Below are 20,304 nucleotides of genomic sequence, written 5' to 3'. Positions count from 1 at the left end.
TTATAGGCCAGTAATCCTGCTGGATCAGGGAACCACTTATTTAACCTTAATTACATCTTACTAGAAAGACTGTCCTTTTGGAGGTTAGGATTTCAACAGATGAATATTTTAGAGCAACATTTTGGGGACGTATCAAGGGGAAGAATTTCCCAACTAATCGTATTACTCTGATACCAGAACCAGACAAATTCATCAAAAATGGCAAACTGCAGGCCAATTCCTTTTCAGACTATGTATGTAAAAATTCTCACCAAAAAAGTAAACCAGCACATTCAGTAGATGAGCAAATAGTTATCCTTAAAAACTAAAGCAGGGGCTGGCGCCATGGCTCACTTGGTTAATCCTCTGCCTGCGGCGCCGGCATCCCACATGGGCGCCAGTTCTAGTCCCGGCTGCTCCTCTTCCAGGCCAGCTCTCTGCTGTGGCCCAGGAGGGCAGTGGAGGATGGCCCAAGTGCTTGGCCCTTGCACCCGCATGGGAGACCAGGAGGAAGCACCTGGCTCCTGGCTTCGGATCGGCGCTGCACGCAGGCCCTAGTGGCTATTTGGGGGGTGAACCAACAGACAAGGAAGACCTTTCTCTCTGTCTCTCTCACTGTCTGCCTGCCAAAAAACAAAAAAACAAACAAAAAAAAACAAAAACAAACAAACAAACAAAAAACAACTAAGCAAGAGCAGGGATTTTGCCTATTTAAGATGTCAGAGTCCCACTTTGTGGTACCTGGATTCATACCAAGTTCCAGTTCCTGACTCCTGATTCCTGTAATACAGACCATGGGAGGCAGTCTTGATGGATAAAATAATTTAGTTTCATCGAACCTGTGAGAGACCCTCAGTGATTTCTTAGCTCCCAGACTTAGCTAGGCCTGGTTCACCACTGGAGATGTGAACCAGTAAATGGAATTTCTCTCTTTTCTCTCTCTCTGCCTTCATCATGTCTCTCTTTCTCTCCACTTTCTCATTTTCCACCTGTCAAATAAATACTAATATAAAAAATCTAAGGTAGAATATTATACACACACCCATTAAATACTTAAGAGATATCCTGCGGCACTGAAAACTAATAGCTGAGAAACACTGACACCATCCTGCATATTCTGATTTCTGCCAATCTCCAGTCTCTTCCTTTGTTCCCCCATGCTGATCATGTTTCTGTCACTGTACACATACACGGCCTCATTAACCTGGCAATCTCTTTGCTACTTAGTACAGACAAAATATTATCATTCACTAAAGAGTTAATCAGATTACTACTTAAGATATTAATTTAATAAGTTCCTGTATAATAAGTGATTGAATCAATAAATAAATGGATAAGTGAATTGAAAACTAAATAGAGATGACCCCTATACACATTCAGCCCTGCTGACATACACTTGGTAGCTCATGCTAATTTTTCAGACCTGTCAAAGGCAAAATAAATTACTAGTTATCACTGCTTTATCAAACCCAACTGACAGAGCAAGATGAGAATAGAAAAACTGTGTGACTAAAACCAGCCATTGAAAATTGAATATGCTGACATTAAAACAATTACTATGTAAATTGGCACTTGGAAATGACTTATACAGATATGCTCTATAATGTGCTTGTCACTAGCCAGATGCCAAGTTGACATTTTATTCTGTTACTATTGAGAATGTAGCAGAGAGACCTTTAGCTGAACCAAAATGGCTTTGCAAGAAATCATGCAATGACAAAAGGTTGAAAGAAAATAAAGACATTTCCTCACCTTTTTGGACACTTATGATCATAATAAAAACATGGTTTTGCTATATAATATTAATGGCTATTCTGATAATATTGCATAGGAAGTCTTCTGAACTTCATAGAATTCAAATACTTTTAAACTGTCATCCATGAGAAAAGTCACTTTACAAGGATCTTGGTAGGCAAAGAGGCAATAAATTAACAACTGAATTAATTTGGAATCTAAGTTGCTGACTCTGTTACTTCTAAATGCCTCTAAAATACTATTTTTTCTCTGGTCATGAGCTCAAACATATTTTCATATTTTGAATTGATTTCGCTCCCACATGAACCTTAATGAAACTGACTGGAACTGAGTTGACACTTTCTTTATCACTATTTCAGGGAATTATATTGATTATTTAAAAATAATACAACATCACAAATATTTAGAATGTGGACCCTAACAGAATCCCAGAGTAATGTCTGTACATATCTTTAAAAAAATTGTAGAGAAATATAATTGAGAGATGTTTTTATTTTTATTTTTTATTTTATTTTTTTATTTTTGACAGGCAGAGTGGACAGTGAGAGAGAGACAGAGAGAAAGGTCTTCCTTTTGCCGTTGGTTCACCCTCCAATGGCCACCGCAGTAGCGCGCTGCGGCCGGCGCACCGCGCTGTTCCGATGGCAGGAGCCAGGTGCTTCTCCTGGTCTCCCATGGGGTGCAGGGCCCAAGCACTTGGGCCATCCTCCACTGCACTCCCTGGCCACAGCAGAGAGCTGGCCTGGAAGAGGGGCAACCGGGACAGGATCGGTGCCCCAACCGGGACTAGAACCTGGTGTGCCGGCGCCGCAAGGTGGAGGATTAGCCTATTGAGCCACGGCGCCGGCCGAGAGATGTTTATTTTGTTGAAAAGATTTTAAATCAAGGAGTGGGGTTTTTCATATTACACATTTTCCACCACCTTTTTAAAGACCCAGGATATTTGCTCAGGGGACTGGCTGTCACCATTCCACTCAGATTGCTTTGATTTGGCTATTTTAGATACCTCATATAAATGGAATCATCATATTGACCTTTCTGAAAATGGCTCATTTTATGTATGGTAATTCTCCAAGACTCATCTATATTGTTATGTGTCTCAGGCTGCATAGTATTTTATTGTATTTATTTTGCACATTTCTTCATTTATTCAGTTGCCAACAGATCTTTTTCTACACCTTTGCTATAATATCTGATATCCTAAATTTAATTCCCTTGACAAATACACAGGACTGAAATTACTGGATTGTTCTATTTTAAATTTATGAGGAAAAATTGCTTATTTTCCAAAGTGACTCATTTCCATAGTGACAAGTTATACCATTTTCATTCCCAACAACAATGTGCAAAGGGTTCCTATTTCTCCACATCCTTATTAACATTTCTAACTTTATTTTTATTTATTTGTTTATGATAGTCATCTGATGTGTCAGGTGAAATATTTATTTATTTATTTATTTATTCTTGACAGGCAGAGAGGCAGAGTTAGACAGTGAGAGAGACAGAGAGAAAGGTCTTCCTCCCGTTGGTTCACCACCCAAATGGCCACTATGACCTGCACTGTGCTGATGTGAAGCCAGGAGCCAGGTGCTTCCTCCTAGTCTCCCATGCGGGTGCAGGGCTCAAGCACTTGGGCCATCCTCCACTGCACTCCCAGGCCACAGCAGAGAGCTGGCCTGGAAGAGGGGCAACCGGGACAGAATCCGGTGCCCCGACTGGGACTAGAACCCTCAGTGCCGTCGCTGCAGGCGAAGGATTAGCCTAGAGAGCCTCGGCGCCGGCCCCGTCAGGTGAAATCTTACCATACTTCTTATTTGAATTTTCAGATTAAGACAACCCTGTCTGATACATTTACATTCTTAATCTATTTTGAGTTAATTTATTTTTATGCTATAAGAGATGAGTAAAACTTCATACCTGTGTTTGTGATTGTCAAATATTCCCTGCACCATTTGTTAATGAAATTATGCATTGTCCTTTGTGAATTCTTGGCACTTTTATCAAAACTCAGTTGATATTACATGAGTGAATTCATTTCTGGGCTCTTTACTATGTCCCATTGGTCTACATGCCTTTTTTTATACCAAAACCATGCCGTTTTGATCAGTATGGTTTGGTAATATATTTTGAGATTACAATATGTAATGACTTTTACTCTGTTTTCCTTTTTCAAGGTTGATTTGGTTATTTGTGGTCATTTGTCTTTCCATATGGATCTTGAATTTTTTTTTCTATTTCTGAAAAATTATTTTTGGGATTTTGATACAAATAGCATTCAATATAGAGATTATTTTGGTTATGATGGATATGTTAATAGTGTGAAATCTTCCAGTCCATGAGAACAGGATAATTGTCATTCGAGTCTTATTTAACTTTTAATCAATATTTTGTTGTTTCTGGTATACAAATCTTTACCTCCTTAGTTAAGTTTATTCCTAAGTATTTCATTGTGTTTTGTGCTATTTTAAACGACATTGTTTTCCTCATTTTATTTTGATATAGTATGATTACAATCACAACTGATTTTTGTATGTGGATTTTGTTTCCTTCAACTTTGCTAAATTCACTTATTAGTTTTAATGAGCTTTTTAATGGCGACTTTAGGATTTTTCATATGTAAAGCTTATATCATCTGTAAATAAGACAATTTTCTTTCCAATTTGGATGCATTTTCATACCAAATCTCTCTGGTTAGCGTTGAAAGTACTTATTGAATCAAAGTACCAAGAATGGGAATCCTTGCTTTCTTCTGGGTTCCAAAAGAAAAGATTTCAGATTTTCATCATTTAAGTATGATATTAGCTGTGGGCTTTTCATATATGTTTTTCCTTATGTTGAAATAATTCCCTTCTGTTTCTAGTTTCTGATTTTTTTTTAATGAAAATGTGCTTTTTTCTGCATTTACTAAGATGTTCAAGAAATTTTTATCATTTATTAATTAAAGTGATATGTCATATTAATTGATTTCCATACATTGAACCATTTTTACATCTCAAGGATAAATCCCATTTGGTTATAGTGTGTGCTGTTGGAGTTGGTTTGCTTGTATTTTGTTGAAGATTCTTGCATCCAAGTTCATAAGGGATATAAGTCTGCAGTTTTCTTTCCTTGCAGTGTCTTTGTGGTATCAGGACTTCATAAAATGAGTTCTTTAGTGGCTAATTTTTTTTAGTTGTTATCAGACATTGTGATTTATATTTGAAGGTGAAAGATATCTTGTGTTATTATATATACTATTAAACTTTGTTCTATGATGTATTTAAGTTAGTTGCAAACAGTTTGATACTATTAGATCTTGATCTTAAGCTATATTAAATTAGACCAGAGCTGTATTTAGTGTATGGCTAATCTTTTCAACAATCTATCCAGTTCTTAATGAGAATTAGTCTATCACTTATATGAGGCATGGGATTGCTACCTCTAATCTTTTCTGGTGCTTAGTTGTTTCTTCAAGCACAAGCACTATTTATTACCCAGCTGAGGACTTGAGGGGAGGAGGAGATCTCCTAAGTTCTCCTCTGTACAGCCCTCTCTTTAGAGTTCTCTACTCTGGCCACCTCTCGTTTCCCCAGATTGTTGACTCCATCTTCTTGTAAGTTTATTATGGCCTGGACTATCAATGAAAGCAGGGGAAATTATTTCCTATTTTTGAAAGATCACTGTGTTCTGCTCTTTGATATTCAATCACTTAGAAACCATTGTCCCATATTTAAGGATCTAGTTGTTTAGTGGGGTCAAGTGGAATGGTATTCCATGTTATTCTAGTTGATTAAAAGAAGAAAACTCAGTGGCATTTTTGTCAATATACTCAAATAAAAATGGGAAAAGCATTAGTCTTATGAAAACATGCAAAACCAATAAAGGAATATTGTAAATAGTGTATCCTGTGCAATCTATTTTATCTCCCTAGTACTATGATGTTGGTGACTATAGGGCCTCTATTCAGATAACAATTCATCATCCAGTTTTGGATGTGTATTTCTTTTTTTTAAAAAAAGGGATTTATTTATATATTTGAAAGTCAGAGTTACACAGAGAGAGGAGAGGCAGAGAAAGAGGTCTTCCATCCACTGGTTCACTCCCCAATTGGCTGCAATAGCCCGGCCTGTGCCGATCTGAAGCCAGGAACCAGGAGTTTCATCCAGATCTTCCCATGCTGGTGCAGGGACCCAAGGACTTGGGCATCTTCTACTGCTTTCCCAGGCCATAGCAGAGAGCTTTATTGGAAGTGGAGAAGCTGGGTCTCAAACTGGTGCCCATATGGGATGCCAGCACTGCAGGTGGTGGCTTTACCTGCTATGCTGCAGTGCCGGCCACGGATGTGTATTTCCTTAAATATATTACTGAATGGTTAGTTTCCAAAAACATCATAGTGGATAAAGTGTCATTTCAGAAAACATTATGAGCTGATAAAGTGATAACCTACAAACTTATATGTTATAATATCTGTATAATTTTAATTAATTTGATTATTTTAAAGATATCTTCAAAGGCTAATGACAGTATGATGCACTAAATGGGCACCAGTTCACATCCTGGCTGCTCCACTTTCAATCCAGCTCCCTGCTAATAAGCCTGAGAAAACAGCAGAAGATGGCTTATGTATTCTGCCACTCCTGTGGAGAGACCAGGATGAAGCTCCTGGCACCTGGCTGCTGCCTGGCCCAGCCCCAGCTCTAAAAACCAATTGGGAAGTAAACGAGTAGATAGAAGATATCTCTCTCTCAGTCACTCTCAATCTTTCTCTCTAGCTCTTGCTCTCGCTCTCTCTTTCTCCATCTGTAACTCTGCCTTTCAAATAAACAAAGATATATTCTCTAAAAAAAATGTAGTTCAACACGTGGTTTCATTTTTCCTTTTTTTTTTAACTTAAAAGAAGGCAGAGGTTACAGTGTTGTGTTGATTGGTGTCACTTGTCATGTTTCTGACTATATTCCTTTTGCAATATTTAAGATTTTGTATCTCCAGCCTTTGTGTGATATATGACTAGTTCTGACTGATGAATTATAAGCAGAGAGAAGGCCGGCGCCGTGGCTCAACAGGCTAATCCTCCGCCTTGCGGCGCCGGCACACCGGGTTCTAGTCCCGGTCGGGGCACCGATCCTGTCCTGGTTGCCCCTCTTCCAGGCCAGCTCTCTGCTGTGGCCAGGGAGTGCAGTGGAGGATGGCCCAAGTGCTTGGGCCCTGCACCCCATGGGAGACCAGGAGAAGCACCTGGCTCCTGCCATCGGAACAGCGCGGTGCGCCGGCCGCAGCGCGCCTACCGCGGCGGCCATTGGAGGGTGAACCAACGGCAAAAGGAAGACCTTTCTCTCTGTCTCTCTCTCTCACTGTCCACTCTGCCTGTCAAAAAAAAAAAAAAAAAAAGCAGAGAGAAATGTGTCAGTGTTCTTATTTTCATATGGCACAGTGATTGACAATGGTCAAGATGCCTATTTTCATTTACTGTAATGAGCAAAGACCTTTCTGCCAAAAAGTACTGGGCAGGTAAAAGAAGCAAGAAAAGAGAATATTTATTGCTCTAAGACAATTGGAATTAGGAGGCTAATACCACAACATTGTATTCTGATGTGTGTTTTTATAAAAACAGATAGAATAGAAAATAAAAATAAACTAAATTCTATGATTTGGATAAGCTAGTAAAATGATCCAAGGATTGAAATATGAAATGCAAAAATTGCAGGCATTTTACCCATATTCCTGTAACTTATTACAACAAGCATTTTAATTTGTCTCCATTTTCTCCTTACAGTTGTAACTTTGCTATTTATTTCAAGCATAAACATATAAATTGTGTTTGATTTTATTTTATTTCTTAAGGACACTTTCATACTGATATGCTGTCTTCATATTTAGCAAGTTTCCATTCTCAACCAGGCTTAACAGTAAACCTGACATGCACAGATTCAGGCTCTTAATAAAGCCCTGGATATGCTTCAGTGTGTCTAGTAATACTGAATGCAGTCATCTGCATCACAACGGCTGAAATACAGTGCTTGAGTTTGGCGGTGAATTCAATTTTCTTTGAAGCAGCTTAAGCACTAGAATGGCTGACTATAATTCAATCAGATTAAATATTGTTACAGAGAGAATGGTTTTCCTTAAAGTAAAAATCAGATCTGTACCCTCATTATTTTTTTGCCAGAACTATCACAATCTATAATCTTTCTACTGAGAGTCTCTTCAGCTTTTATCGTATTGTCTGCCTTGCTGCCTGAGGAATATGTAAACATATGTAAACATGGCCCTGTATTCCACATGATTAACAACATCTGAAATACTTCATGTTGACTTCAGGCTAAAGTCCAAATTCCTTAGAATTGCTCTCAGAATCCTACGTGATCTGTTCTCAACCCACACACTTATCTCCAAGGACTTACCTAATTCTATCAGACCAAGTGGGTTACATTTTCTCCAGGCTGTCATTGCCTCTGTGACTTCTATTTTATCACTTGTCTCATTTGAGTCTGATCGTTTTATGTATCAGCCTGTTTGTGAATTCAGAAGGAAGAGACTGTAATATATTTTTCTCTCTCTGTATCTTAAGTGTCTCTCACTTCCCCTCTACTTCCCTCAAAAGGGAGTTTCCTTTACAAAGACAGTTTAACAGATAAATGAATAACAATCAAAATATCAACAATGACAGCAATAATAATGATGGGATTTATCAATATTTACTATTATCAGATACAATGTTACACTAAGTGCATTGCCTACGTTACTTAAATTTCATTCTTATTAACACATTATCAAGACTTTGATAGCTCCTACAGTATCCATATGAGAAAACTAATCTTAAAGAAATAAATAACTTGCCTATTTTCACCTGCTGTTTTAGTAGCAAACCTGTCATTTGAAATTCATTTGATCTATAAAACATGATTGATCAATACCTGAGAAATAATTCTCAGGTATAAGAAAGTAATGTTTGCATATATTTTATTGACAAATTATGGATATCAATGTAAAAAGGTAACTACTGGATGTCTACTAGCTGTGAGAAGTCCATTTATATAGGCCCATTATAAAGTTCGTGTTATTGTATTTTACAGGCATAGAGAAGGCTCTGAACAAAGCATCATTAATAATTTAAAAATCAAAAGAATTAATGAAATGCATGTGTGACAATTAAAAAAATTTAAAATATCTTCAGGTAGAGCAAATGACAAGCTTCATACTTCAACATAAATAAGAATGTTACTTAATAAATGACCATCACTTTATAGTTGAGACTGTTACTGCCAAATGCAGTATAATTTAAATGTCATTGTCCAAGGTTCATCTTCTCTACATTCAGATCCTGAGACAAAATTTTGCCTACAAAAGTTTCTGTGACATAAACAGAGGAAGCACTGAGGAGCACAATGGGAACAAAAATAAGTAAGATGGGAAAGGCAGAGTGCTTAGTAAATGATGCATTGTTAAACTGCTTATCTCTATGGCAACTGAAGCTAGCATTGCTGGGAATCTCCAGGAGACAATGGAGAACATATTACAGAGTTATCTCACCATTGTACTATTTGTTCTTCAATTCCCATTCTTCATTTATTGATACGTGCTCCAGGAGTACTAATTTCCTCTAGAACATATGATTTGCCTTTTGTGCAGAAATGAGGGAAAACTCTCAAAAGAGGATCTTCCTGGCTCACACTGGAATGGAATGTACTAAGGGGATGTTGGTGGTGCAGACATCATCTGCTAGAGCCTGTCATTCACAAGCCTCTTCTTGAACAAAACACATCTATCTTGAACTATATGCATATATAGATAGGCTAATAGGTGAAAGATAAACATAAATATGTAGCATTATATATATACATAAACATATATATACATAAACATAAATATGTAGCATTTATATATATATATATAATGCCAGATACTGATTTTTTAAATTTTTCCTTTATAAAAAGGGAACCAACTTCATGTATATTATATATACAATTTTAAAAGCCTAATGATATTTTCTGCCTTACCCTTTATCCTTCCTTTAATCCCACCATCCCTTGTTCTTTTCTTATTTTTCTTTTAATTTTTACAATATATACTGTCAATTATCTCTATAAGATATTGATTTGACACTCCAACCATAACATAGTCAAAATTGGGTTCATTGTCTTCGCCCTTAATCCCTGAAACCCTCAAATGTGAACCTCACACACTGTTCTCCTGTACCAGTCTATATTTCATTGGATAGGTTGATTACGCTCAATCATGAGAAATCTCCTTAACGACTTTTCTTGGTTGTCAAGTCAGTCAATTCTATTACCAAATATATTTTCAATAAGCTACCTTCAGCCCTTAATTTTTTTTTTTTTTTTTTTTTTTTTTTTTTTTTTGGACAGGCAGAGTGGACAGTGAGAGAGAGAGACAGAGAGAAAGGTCTTCCTTTTGCCGTTGGTTCACCCTCCAATGGCCGCCACGGTAGCGCGCTGCGGCCGGCGCACCGCGCTGATCCAATGGCAGGAGCCAGGTGCTTCTCCTGGTCTCCCATGGGGTGCAGGGCCCAAGCACTTGGGCCATCCTCCACTGCACTCCCTGGCCACAGCAGAGAGCTGGCCTGGAAGAGGGACAACCGGGACAGAATCGGTGCCCTGACCGGGACTAGAACCCGGTGTGCCGGCGCCGCAAGGTGGAGGATTAGCCTAGTGAGCCACGCGCCGGCCAGCCCTTAAATTTTTAAAATAATTCCCTCAAATTGGTTCAAAGAACACAGAAATATTCTTTTAGCACTCCATTAAACTTTTGAATCTACACTATCAATGTCATTTAAAATTGCAATTGCCTGTTAATCTGTTTCCCATTAAACTGTATATGAGGAATGACGAGGTATTGTTCAATGTTTTAACTCTACCTTGGAGTATGACTTATATCAAACTCTCAGAAAAACATTGTGACATGAATGAATGGATGAGTAAATGAGTGAGTAGAAGGTATTTCACATTTTATGTATAGTTGTAATTTGAGTTCATGCAGGTAGAAATTTATTAAAAATTTGGAGAGAAAACTTTTTTGCATATGATTAGTCTTGCATCCTTTTCTGCCTGCCAGTTTTCTGACTTGATTTGTCATGACTACAAGACATCTTTTGACAGTCATAACCTATTGATTATTTATTGGCTATTCATCTGAAAGCCATTACTGTTTAATTAATAAGATAGTGATATGTGTAACTTGTTATCTTAATATTTAAAGAGTAATTTTCCCTCTTGGAAATATCACTGGATTCTCAGAACCTTGTGAAATATGATGGTTTGTACAATAGGTGCAATTATTATTGTTGATATATGGAAGCACAATTATTTTGGGCTATTCGCTTTGTTCAGAGGAATGATGATCTTACATAATTATAACCAAATATGCTGAACTATATTAGTACTCTTTTCCAAATCTGTATATTATATGTGAAATTACCAGCCTTGCTACACTTTTTGGAAATTACTGACAGATCTAATTCATTTTATATTTTTTTGTCATTTAAGTTGTACTAAAATGAATTCCATGTTTTTACAGCATCTTTACGTCAATATCATAGTCTGATTCAGATAGTTTTTGCAACTTTATTCATTGCTTTTAGAAACATCAAATTAACTTGTTTGATAAAAATGATAACTTTTTAAATTAATTAATAGAAGGATAGAATGAAAAAAATTTTCCATTTTGGCTTCTTGGATTATTGCATAATGGAAAATACCAACTTGAGGTTTCTTTTACTGGTTTCTGTCAGGATTGTGATAATGTCTTGGTTTGGATATTAATTTTCTTATTCTGTGGTTATAGTTATTAAATTATTATTTAGTATTAAATGTTCTATTTTTCCATTAAAAGCCTATAGGTTTCTTTTTTTCTCCCTTAGAACTTTAAATACTGTCTAACCATAAAAACACTAAAATCAAAACTGATTAATTAAGCATAATTATTATAGAAGTTAAATTTTTAAAACTTCAGGAAAGCAATCTAAACCTTAATCATGTGCTCAGTGGAAACAATTTTAATGCCTATAATTTACCCTTATTTTTATTTCATAACAATGGAAAAATGTACCTTAAGGAGAGCACATTTCTTCACCTGACATATCTGAGCCTCTAATACAAAAGAGAGTAAAATAATTGTTTCATTAAAATTTAAGTTGAAAGGGTATCATTAAAGAATTCTCTGAATGAAGAGAATAACTATTACAATGTACAAGTTCTTGCTGTGAAAGTATTAGGCAAAGTCATGTTTTTACAGTTGTCTGATAGCAGTGACTAAACAACAATGCAAGATATACAATAGTTTTGCATTTCATTTAGCTATTTTTTCTTCCTTCATCATCTCCAGCTGTAAGCACAAGATGTACTTGGAAAGACTGCCAAACACCAGCATCATCATCCCATTTCATAATGAAGGTTGGACTTCACTCCTGCGGACTATACACAGTATAATTAACCGAACTCCAGAGAGCCTGATAGCAGAAATCATTCTAGTAGATGACTTCAGTGACAGAGGTAAGACAAAGTTGAGAACACTTTATCAGATTTTGTTATCACCACGTTATAATTAAGGGCTTTTTAAAAAAGATAGTGTTCCTTCTGATTCTATCCAAAAGGTGATTATAAAGTTTTATTTATATAGTAACTACAGAAACCACTGGCTAATTAGAAAAAAAAGTTAATGAGAAGCTATTGGTATCTGGGGAACTATGCATTCTATTTCTGTTGTAAATTAGACAGGAGTTGGCAAAATGCCTCAGATTTTACTTTCAGATTCAGACAAGCATCACAAAATATATTAGTGTAACTACATATGAGTGGTGAGACATTCAAGTAGAGCTATAAAATCTGTTCCTGTTTCTGAAAAGTGTATCCACTCTATTATTTACCAGTATGGCTCATTCTCCAGGCTGTGCTTGTGTTACTTCATATATATTAGAAATTATAAGAGACCCAAATACATATATTTGCTTGGTAATACTAGTTATTGTATCCTATCTGAACAACAACACAAATAATTTGATGTATAGAGTATTAGAAAATTTGACAGAATTTTAAATATTTTTACCCAGCTGATAAAACACAGTTTGGTTTATAAGACAGGAGAATAATATTACAGAAAGTTTCCTGAGAGTAAGATTTCATAAGGCAGATTGTGTCTAAATATAGGAGTTGTTAACATGCAGAGAAAGTAAAGTCTCTCTTACCTGGATTTTTCTTTTGAAAAAGGAAACCTTTCTAATGATATTCATGTAGTTGTTAATATAATTTTCTACCATAGATTTCATTGTATGAAGAAGTTTTACTTACCTGTGTTTATTTAAGAAAGAATGACAGTAAAAAGACCTGAATATTATTCTTATGATGATGAATATTCAAAAGAATATTCATCTTGAGATCATATGGGTTAATTGAGGTTTGGGGAATTTCATTTGCTGCAAAAATGTCATTTTGTCATAGTGTTCAAAAATTCTGTAAAAGATTGCTCAGTGTGTTAATTTTGTGGATTTTTTAAAACAGTTCTGGTTTTCAATTATTTATTCTAAATAACAATTCAGGGTTACTCAACATCTGTTTGTGTTGTTGGAGTTTAAGTGACAGAGATGCAGTTGTTCAACAATAATAAATTAAAATGTCAACTAGTGCTTTGATCATTTAGGTTTGATTGCAAAGAGTGTTTTGTCTTCTGTTTTTGGGGAAGGTATGCATTCAATACTACTAAATAATAAGAGCAGTACCTAAAACTGAAATTTTCAGAGATTTAAAAATTATTTAAATAGAACATTCATTTATTTTTATTCTAATTGAGGCTACTTATTTCAAAAATAGTCGCTATTACCTCAAACTAAAAATAGGTACTTAATGTGTTAAAACTAAGTTTTCTTTAAAAAAACGGAAAAGAATAGAAAGATAGATGCAGATTATTAAGTGAATGGTCTTTTTGGTTAGTATCTGGAGAAATAAGGCAGTTTCTCTTTTTAGTGATTTTCTACATGATTAACTTTGCCCTGGTAAACTATTGGTTATAGTAGATTTTTGACCTGACAGTAATATAGTAAGCAATATTTGATAAGAAATTGTAGTTTGTAGAACAGGTTTTGTTGACTATTTCTCATAGGGTATTTTTGAACTAAATGACTCTAAAGAGAGAGAAAATAGTGGCCCTTTCATTTTATCATCTTATCATTGGTACAATAGCAACTTTAATGGACTTTCTGTATATGATGTTAGCTGAGAAGTAGGCAAACTGTCAGTGTAGTTAATATTTGTGAAGTAGAACAACAGGAACAGAGTTATTTGGAATAGTAATGGTGATTTTGTTAGCTTCTTATTGGACATTTTTAAGAATAATCATTATTTTAATGTTTAAATAAAAATTTAATTTAGGTATTCTACTCCTGTGAGCCATCAAATTTAAAGTATTAATTTATAATCAAACATAAAAGTGAATTGGAAAGAATAAATGATAAAAATAGTTCTATAATGTTTTATAATACATCACAATATTAAAGTTATATGAAATAGAAAATACCCTCCTGCCAATTCTTTCTTTGGATTATAAGATCTTTTTTGGTAGTATTAGTTGGTGTTTTATAGTGTTTGAGTGGAACCAAGGAGCACTCCTTCTGCTTTCTGAATTATGGGAAATATAAAGACTTAACAGAGTGAGCAGGTCAGAATTCCAACACAACTATTACCTGTTTGATATTCGGTAATTTAACTTCTTATGTCTCAGACATTTGATCAAAGTGGGAAGAACGGTAGTGACTCTTCAGAGAGAAGTTATGATGGAGAATGATCATGGACGGGTCAGTGACACAGGTTGGTAGTTACATAGCAGAGTGATTGCTCTCAGCTATTGATTTCCACCACCAAATACTCTCCAATTCTATAACATATAGTTTCCATAGGCTTTAAGGAGATCCTCTTAATTGAATCAAATCTAATCCACAAGAGTGTCTGCAGAGACAACAGCAGTAGCTTAGAAGACTTGTGAAGACTATGGTAACTCATAATGTATTGCAAAAATTAGTATTGTTTTAATGTTTAAAAATGTTGGATATGATCAACTGTTGAAATAAAATAAAGTTGTAAATAAATAACAAGGAAACTATATTATCCACCAAAATTACACAAATGTTCAACATATTATTTTTAAGATAATTTTTACCACTACAAAACAAAAGATTTCCTAAGATGTCTCTTGTTTGCAGAACCTCTAAGAGAAACTTTTTTCCCTCTTTATAATATATCCATATAACTGTGCTGTTAAGAACAGTAATTAACTTGTAATTTTTTTGGACAACTTCAGAAAACATAATCTTATGGCATAGAAAATCCTTTCCACCAACCCTTTAAAAATCAGATTAATTAGACTAGACAAATTTTAAGGTACAGGAGGATATAGAAAGTCTGTTGGCTTCCCTTAGGATATTATTTCTGAAGCATTGCACTCTAAATGTATTTTCAGGATACATTCCAATCCCAATTCTGCTCCATATTCAATTTATCATCATTTTGCTATTCCTCTTCTGGATATTCTGCAATGTCTTTTGGCCAAAGGCAATACATTTTTAACAAGACTTAATCAAATATTACTGTCTTATGTTTTACATCCTCAAGGTCAGTTGAATAGCTACCCATGACAAAAAAAAATAGAAAGCCAATGCTTTATTCATATTATTAGCACCAGTGAAATCAATGGAATTCATATTTCCAACAACTGTTAAATATTGTGATTGGCAAATTCTGAACAGTAGAATTCATACCAATAAAGAAAGAGAAACACTAAAACATTAATAATAATGAAATATTTCTAAATTATTACCAAATGATTTTTAAACATCTGCCCAAATAGGATTGACCCAGTTCTTAAGATGCTTTTTTTTTTTATAAAGTGAGTATCCCATCAAACTTTTCTTAGTGTAGATGTTTTTCCTAAAGCAAATTTGGTATACAGACTATTATTTTAGCTTCACAATATAAGCTTACCATGTATAAAAACATGAAGGTACAGGCCTGCAGGTAAATTTTCAACAACTACCACTGTGTTTTTGCTTTCTGAAGCTTACTAAAGTTAGTGAATGTGACTTTTTTTTTCTGCAGTAAGCTCTCAGAAATACATTTAACAACTTAACTTGAGGCCCATAACAAGCCTTCATGATGACTTTAAAGCAGGACTAATCCCGGGCTTATCTCCAAATTCCAGGCAACCTTAACAGCATCCACATGGAAACTGCTGAAATGTGTGAAATAAGCTGAGGCTTAACCTCAGAGATAGCGTATATTTGAACCTGACAATTCTCTAAACTCTGTGTGCTCAGATGAATGCAATTCCAAATTGCGGATAGTCACAGAAGAGCTGCTGACACACTTTCCTTAATGCTAATATGAAGGTATTACCATGTACCCCGACACAGAAACACAAACACAGGACATTCACACCACACTCATTCTTGCCTCTGCTTGTCTGTAACTTCCTAGTCAAAAAACGTAGATAGTTGAAAATTTGAGTTTCACAAAGATTTATAGTTTTCTATGTACTACTTAGAGGGAAAAATTCTCCTAAGTCATAGCGCCAGGGACTTTAAATAAATCCAGGTCTTTCTTTCTCAGCTAGCATATATGCTTTCTACCCAGAGAATGGGCCGTAAACTAGCAGCATCAGCAGCATTGTGATACCTGCTAGAAATGCAGAATTTTAGCCAGAATAGTTGGAGTCTTCATTTTGATCTGATCAACATGTAGTTGTTACAAAAAGTAAAATTTGAAAATCACTGTCATGTTTTCGAAAGTGGAGTTGGAGCTCCACTGAATAATATAGTGGCATAAATTATCTAATTTCAAAAAATAACCCTCCTATTCCTTACGCAGGTTTTTATGGAATGAATTTTGTTTGTTTATATTATTTAATGTGTAATTAATATTGAATTTACATGTTTGTCAAGGACCTCTACATTATTTCATTATTGTTAGATTCCTGTGATGGATCTTGGCATTTTCACAAATTGTAAACATTTGCTTTGCATTCTTACGAGCTCATTTTATAGCATTTTGTGTTTAATTTGAGGTTACTGCCATTACCCCTTCCCTTGCCAATTTTCCTTCTTTACCATATAAATAATGTCTTCTAACATTTTGTATATCTATTTTGCTTTGGAATCATTCAATAATTTTATGCTAAGTTCAGAAAGAGAGAGAGAAAAAAAAGAACAAATATATATGATAATAGTGCAAAGGAGTCTCTATAAAGACCTGTGTTACCATGAAAATGTCCAGTCTCTTCACATAGTTGAAAGTGTTTATAAACCTTTAAAAAAACAAGGAAAAATCAAGGATATTTTAAATGCTTTCACAAAGGATATAAACAAGTCTTTAATTTCAATTGCTTTATTGTAAATAGTCCCTTAGAAACACTAAGGGAAGCTTCTATAAGCAAAAAATCAGCACACATTTTCCAGCTATTCAAATTTGGACACTACCATCCATGTGAAATGGCTGTATGATAGCTGGAGAATGGGAGTGCACTTCTATTTTCTATTATGAAATCCCAACACTAAAGTAAATGTAAAGATTCTGTGATGATAGTTGACAAAAGTATTTTAGTGCTGGTATTCCATTAGATACTCCAGTAGAGCAGGAGACAAGCGATTTTTATGTCTCAGAGTTATCAAGAGCTAGTCACCCTGAATAAATCTTGGAATTGTTTAGATTTAATATTCAAACTTAAAATCAAAAGGATAATTTTATTTATAAAGTCAAACATAGAGTCAAATTAAAGGCTATACATAGCAAGAATTAAGTAAATATTATAAAATAGCATTGTATACTTTTCAAAAATTCTATAGTATCTAATGAAGAATTTTAAAGAACACTAGGCTGATTTCCAATGATATGTTTATATCGTTACATAATAGAGAAAAGTATAAATAGTTTTTTTTTTTTTAACAGTACAGTGGGTTTTTTTCCCCCTTTTTACAAAAGTTTATTTGTAAATGTACAATAGGCTCTAAGATAACACTTAACTCTTTAACACTTGATTCTAACTACGTGTGGAACAAGATGTTATGGCCGGAATTCGGGATGTTTAGCTAGGAATGCAATCAAGGGCATCCTCACTTCAGGCACAAGGAACAGCTTACTTTCTGCGAGGTTTCTTAAATCCACCCGTGGCCCGGGGGCCCTTTCCCTGCCGCCTTCGCCTTTGCCTTTAGCTCCTCGAGTTTCTCCTGCTCCTCTTTTTTGTTTTTGCTGGAAAGGTTTATCTTACTCATCCATCCCCTTGGTTTGCTTCTTGGGCTGTTTCAGGGGCTTCTTCTTGCCACCTTCCCGGCCGGACATGGCGCCTGCCACCCTAAATAGTTTTGGTTGAACAGTTCTGTTTACCATTTGTAACATTTGTGGTTGTAATGGAAATGGGAACTCTGTTCTGTGTCATAAACATGGATGTAAATAATAATATGCTCTCAAATTCAAGAGAAAATGAGCCTTTGGTGTCCAAGAAAAAAGTTCGTGAAGCTACAAAATATAATATCAATTCATAAAAAAGTCTTACTGCATTCATAAAATACGAGTGTCGCCTTTCCCTGGTAGAATGTTTAGAGTAGAATCTGTCTGAAAAGACAAGCACTTTGGAAGTTTCTCTTCCTCTTACATTAAATTAAAAGCCTCATCTTGTATGATGTAGATGTCCACATAAACAACAGAATTTTTCTGACAGAATAATGACAGCTATATATATCCTTGTTGATATATTACTTCATGTTTAGAGTAGCATTTTTATTTTCTCCTTTTTCTTCTAAAGTACAAATGTGATTAATCTCCCAGGTTTGCAGGAGTGTACTGAGGGCACATAGACTTTGACAATACTTGTGATTACTGAAGCAGTGCTTTATTCTAGTAGATATCTATTTTAAGCAGATGTCCATCTTGCAGTTTAGGATAAACAATATTGAAATACATTGAAGGTGCATGTTTTTCTTAGTGAAAACACGAAGTCAGGAAACTGCAAAATGTTCTTATGGGGAAATATTCTTCTGTCTTCTATGGAAAATAAAAATATATCTCAATTACCTGAACTTTTCTGTTTTAATTAGTTTAGAATCTATATTTAATATACATAGATGCAAATAGGTATTTTAATATATTTAACCATAATTATAACAAAATCTAATGTGCATTGTGATAATGTCATAATCACAGTGCAATACATGTAGAAAATTTCAAATACAAGTATAAGTATTTTGGAAAATTAGAATGAAGTAATAGAATGAAGAGGCACAATCTAAGTTCCACTGTCAAGCCCAAGCTGGGCTGCATGTTAGATATCACATATAGTATTAGAGCAAATACTATGATTGTTGAAAGTTATTGTTTTTTTACTTTCCTCTATCATTGAAGAGTATTTTGTGTACTTAAATGAATGAGACAAATAAAAGATAACATTGTTGTCTTTAAAATGCATGAAAACTAAGATAATTACATGTTTCTTGGTCAATTGGGGAGTTATAAATTTTTGTATTCTATGAGTAGCTTTAAATTATTTAATATTTTATTTTCAACTTTATCTTAAATTAAAATTAGATAAGGAACTTCATAACTTAGTTTTGTTCTCTTTCAAATATTCATTTGAAGGATATGAAATTGCAGTTTTAATAGGACATTAATGACTGAATTTGACAATTTTACATAGATTAATCCTTAATTTTAAAATCCCTGTATCTCTGAATTAAAAATTTATTGTAGGCTCATGTTTTAAACCAGTGCAAAGAAAGACAGAAGAAAGCATCAGGTAGTGGATGAGCTGATCTGGCTTTCCAGTTGCTTACTCTGGAGGAAAATTCTAGTTGATTTAATATAGGTTTGGCATAAAAAAGAGATGCTTCTTTTTAAAGCAAAACTGTTGCAGCTCACCATTGTCACAAAGGCATAACTTCTTCAAGAAAAATAAATTGTACAGTTCATTTTATGGCAGATTATACCCCATGTATTTTCTTTGCAGACAGCTGTTTTGAATAGGACGTCACTTGTGTGAAACCATTTTATGGATGTTGGGCTTCAGATCTTGGACATGCATCACTTTCTCTAATGAAATAAAAAGTTATGGCTTATGATAATTCTTGTCAGTGAACCTCTCATTGAGACTGTTAACAATACAGTGTTCTGGGTTTCATGCAGCAATTTGTAACACTCAATGATCTATTTCCTCTTAATTAAAAAAAATAAATGCTTTGATACAATGCATAAAAAGCATAAACAAACTCTTATAATGTTTTACCTTCATTTTGAATTATATACTTGCTTGGAAAACAATCTTGACATCAGTATCTCTCAGCAGTCAAGATTTTTGATAAGCTGACAAGTTTTGAAAATCACATTCATCCTCTTTATGAAATAGATTATAACAAAAATTTCCTAATAAAGCATTGAATATTTTTATCAACTACAGAGTAATTCTATCTTAGAATGCTATGATGTTTAAGATGAGAGATTTGTAGGTAAAAATACAAGTCTAATATTTTATAAATGAGTAAATATAGACTAAAGTATAGTCTAAAGTCACATGATGTCCTAATTTTATATGCTTAAATAAGGTTTG

The 20,304-nt window shown here is 34.6% G+C and overlaps 1 protein-coding gene across 1 annotated transcript in view; it reads left to right on the top strand.

The window, feature by feature from the left end:
- The window catches only part of GALNTL6 (polypeptide N-acetylgalactosaminyltransferase like 6), a 1,248,724-nt gene that overhangs the window by 499,443 nt on the left and 728,977 nt on the right, over window positions 1-20,304 (top strand). The window contains exon 5 of the mRNA XM_062212832.1: window positions 12,055-12,221. Coding sequence (XP_062068816.1) covers window positions 12,055-12,221 — 167 coding nt within the window. The remainder of the gene's footprint in view (window positions 1-12,054; window positions 12,222-20,304) is intronic.

Source organism: Lepus europaeus, chromosome 16 (genome assembly GCF_033115175.1).
Source record: "Lepus europaeus isolate LE1 chromosome 16, mLepTim1.pri, whole genome shotgun sequence".
NCBI lineage: Eukaryota > Metazoa > Chordata > Mammalia > Lagomorpha > Leporidae > Lepus > Lepus europaeus.
This window is presented reverse-complemented; position numbering and strand designations above follow the sequence as displayed.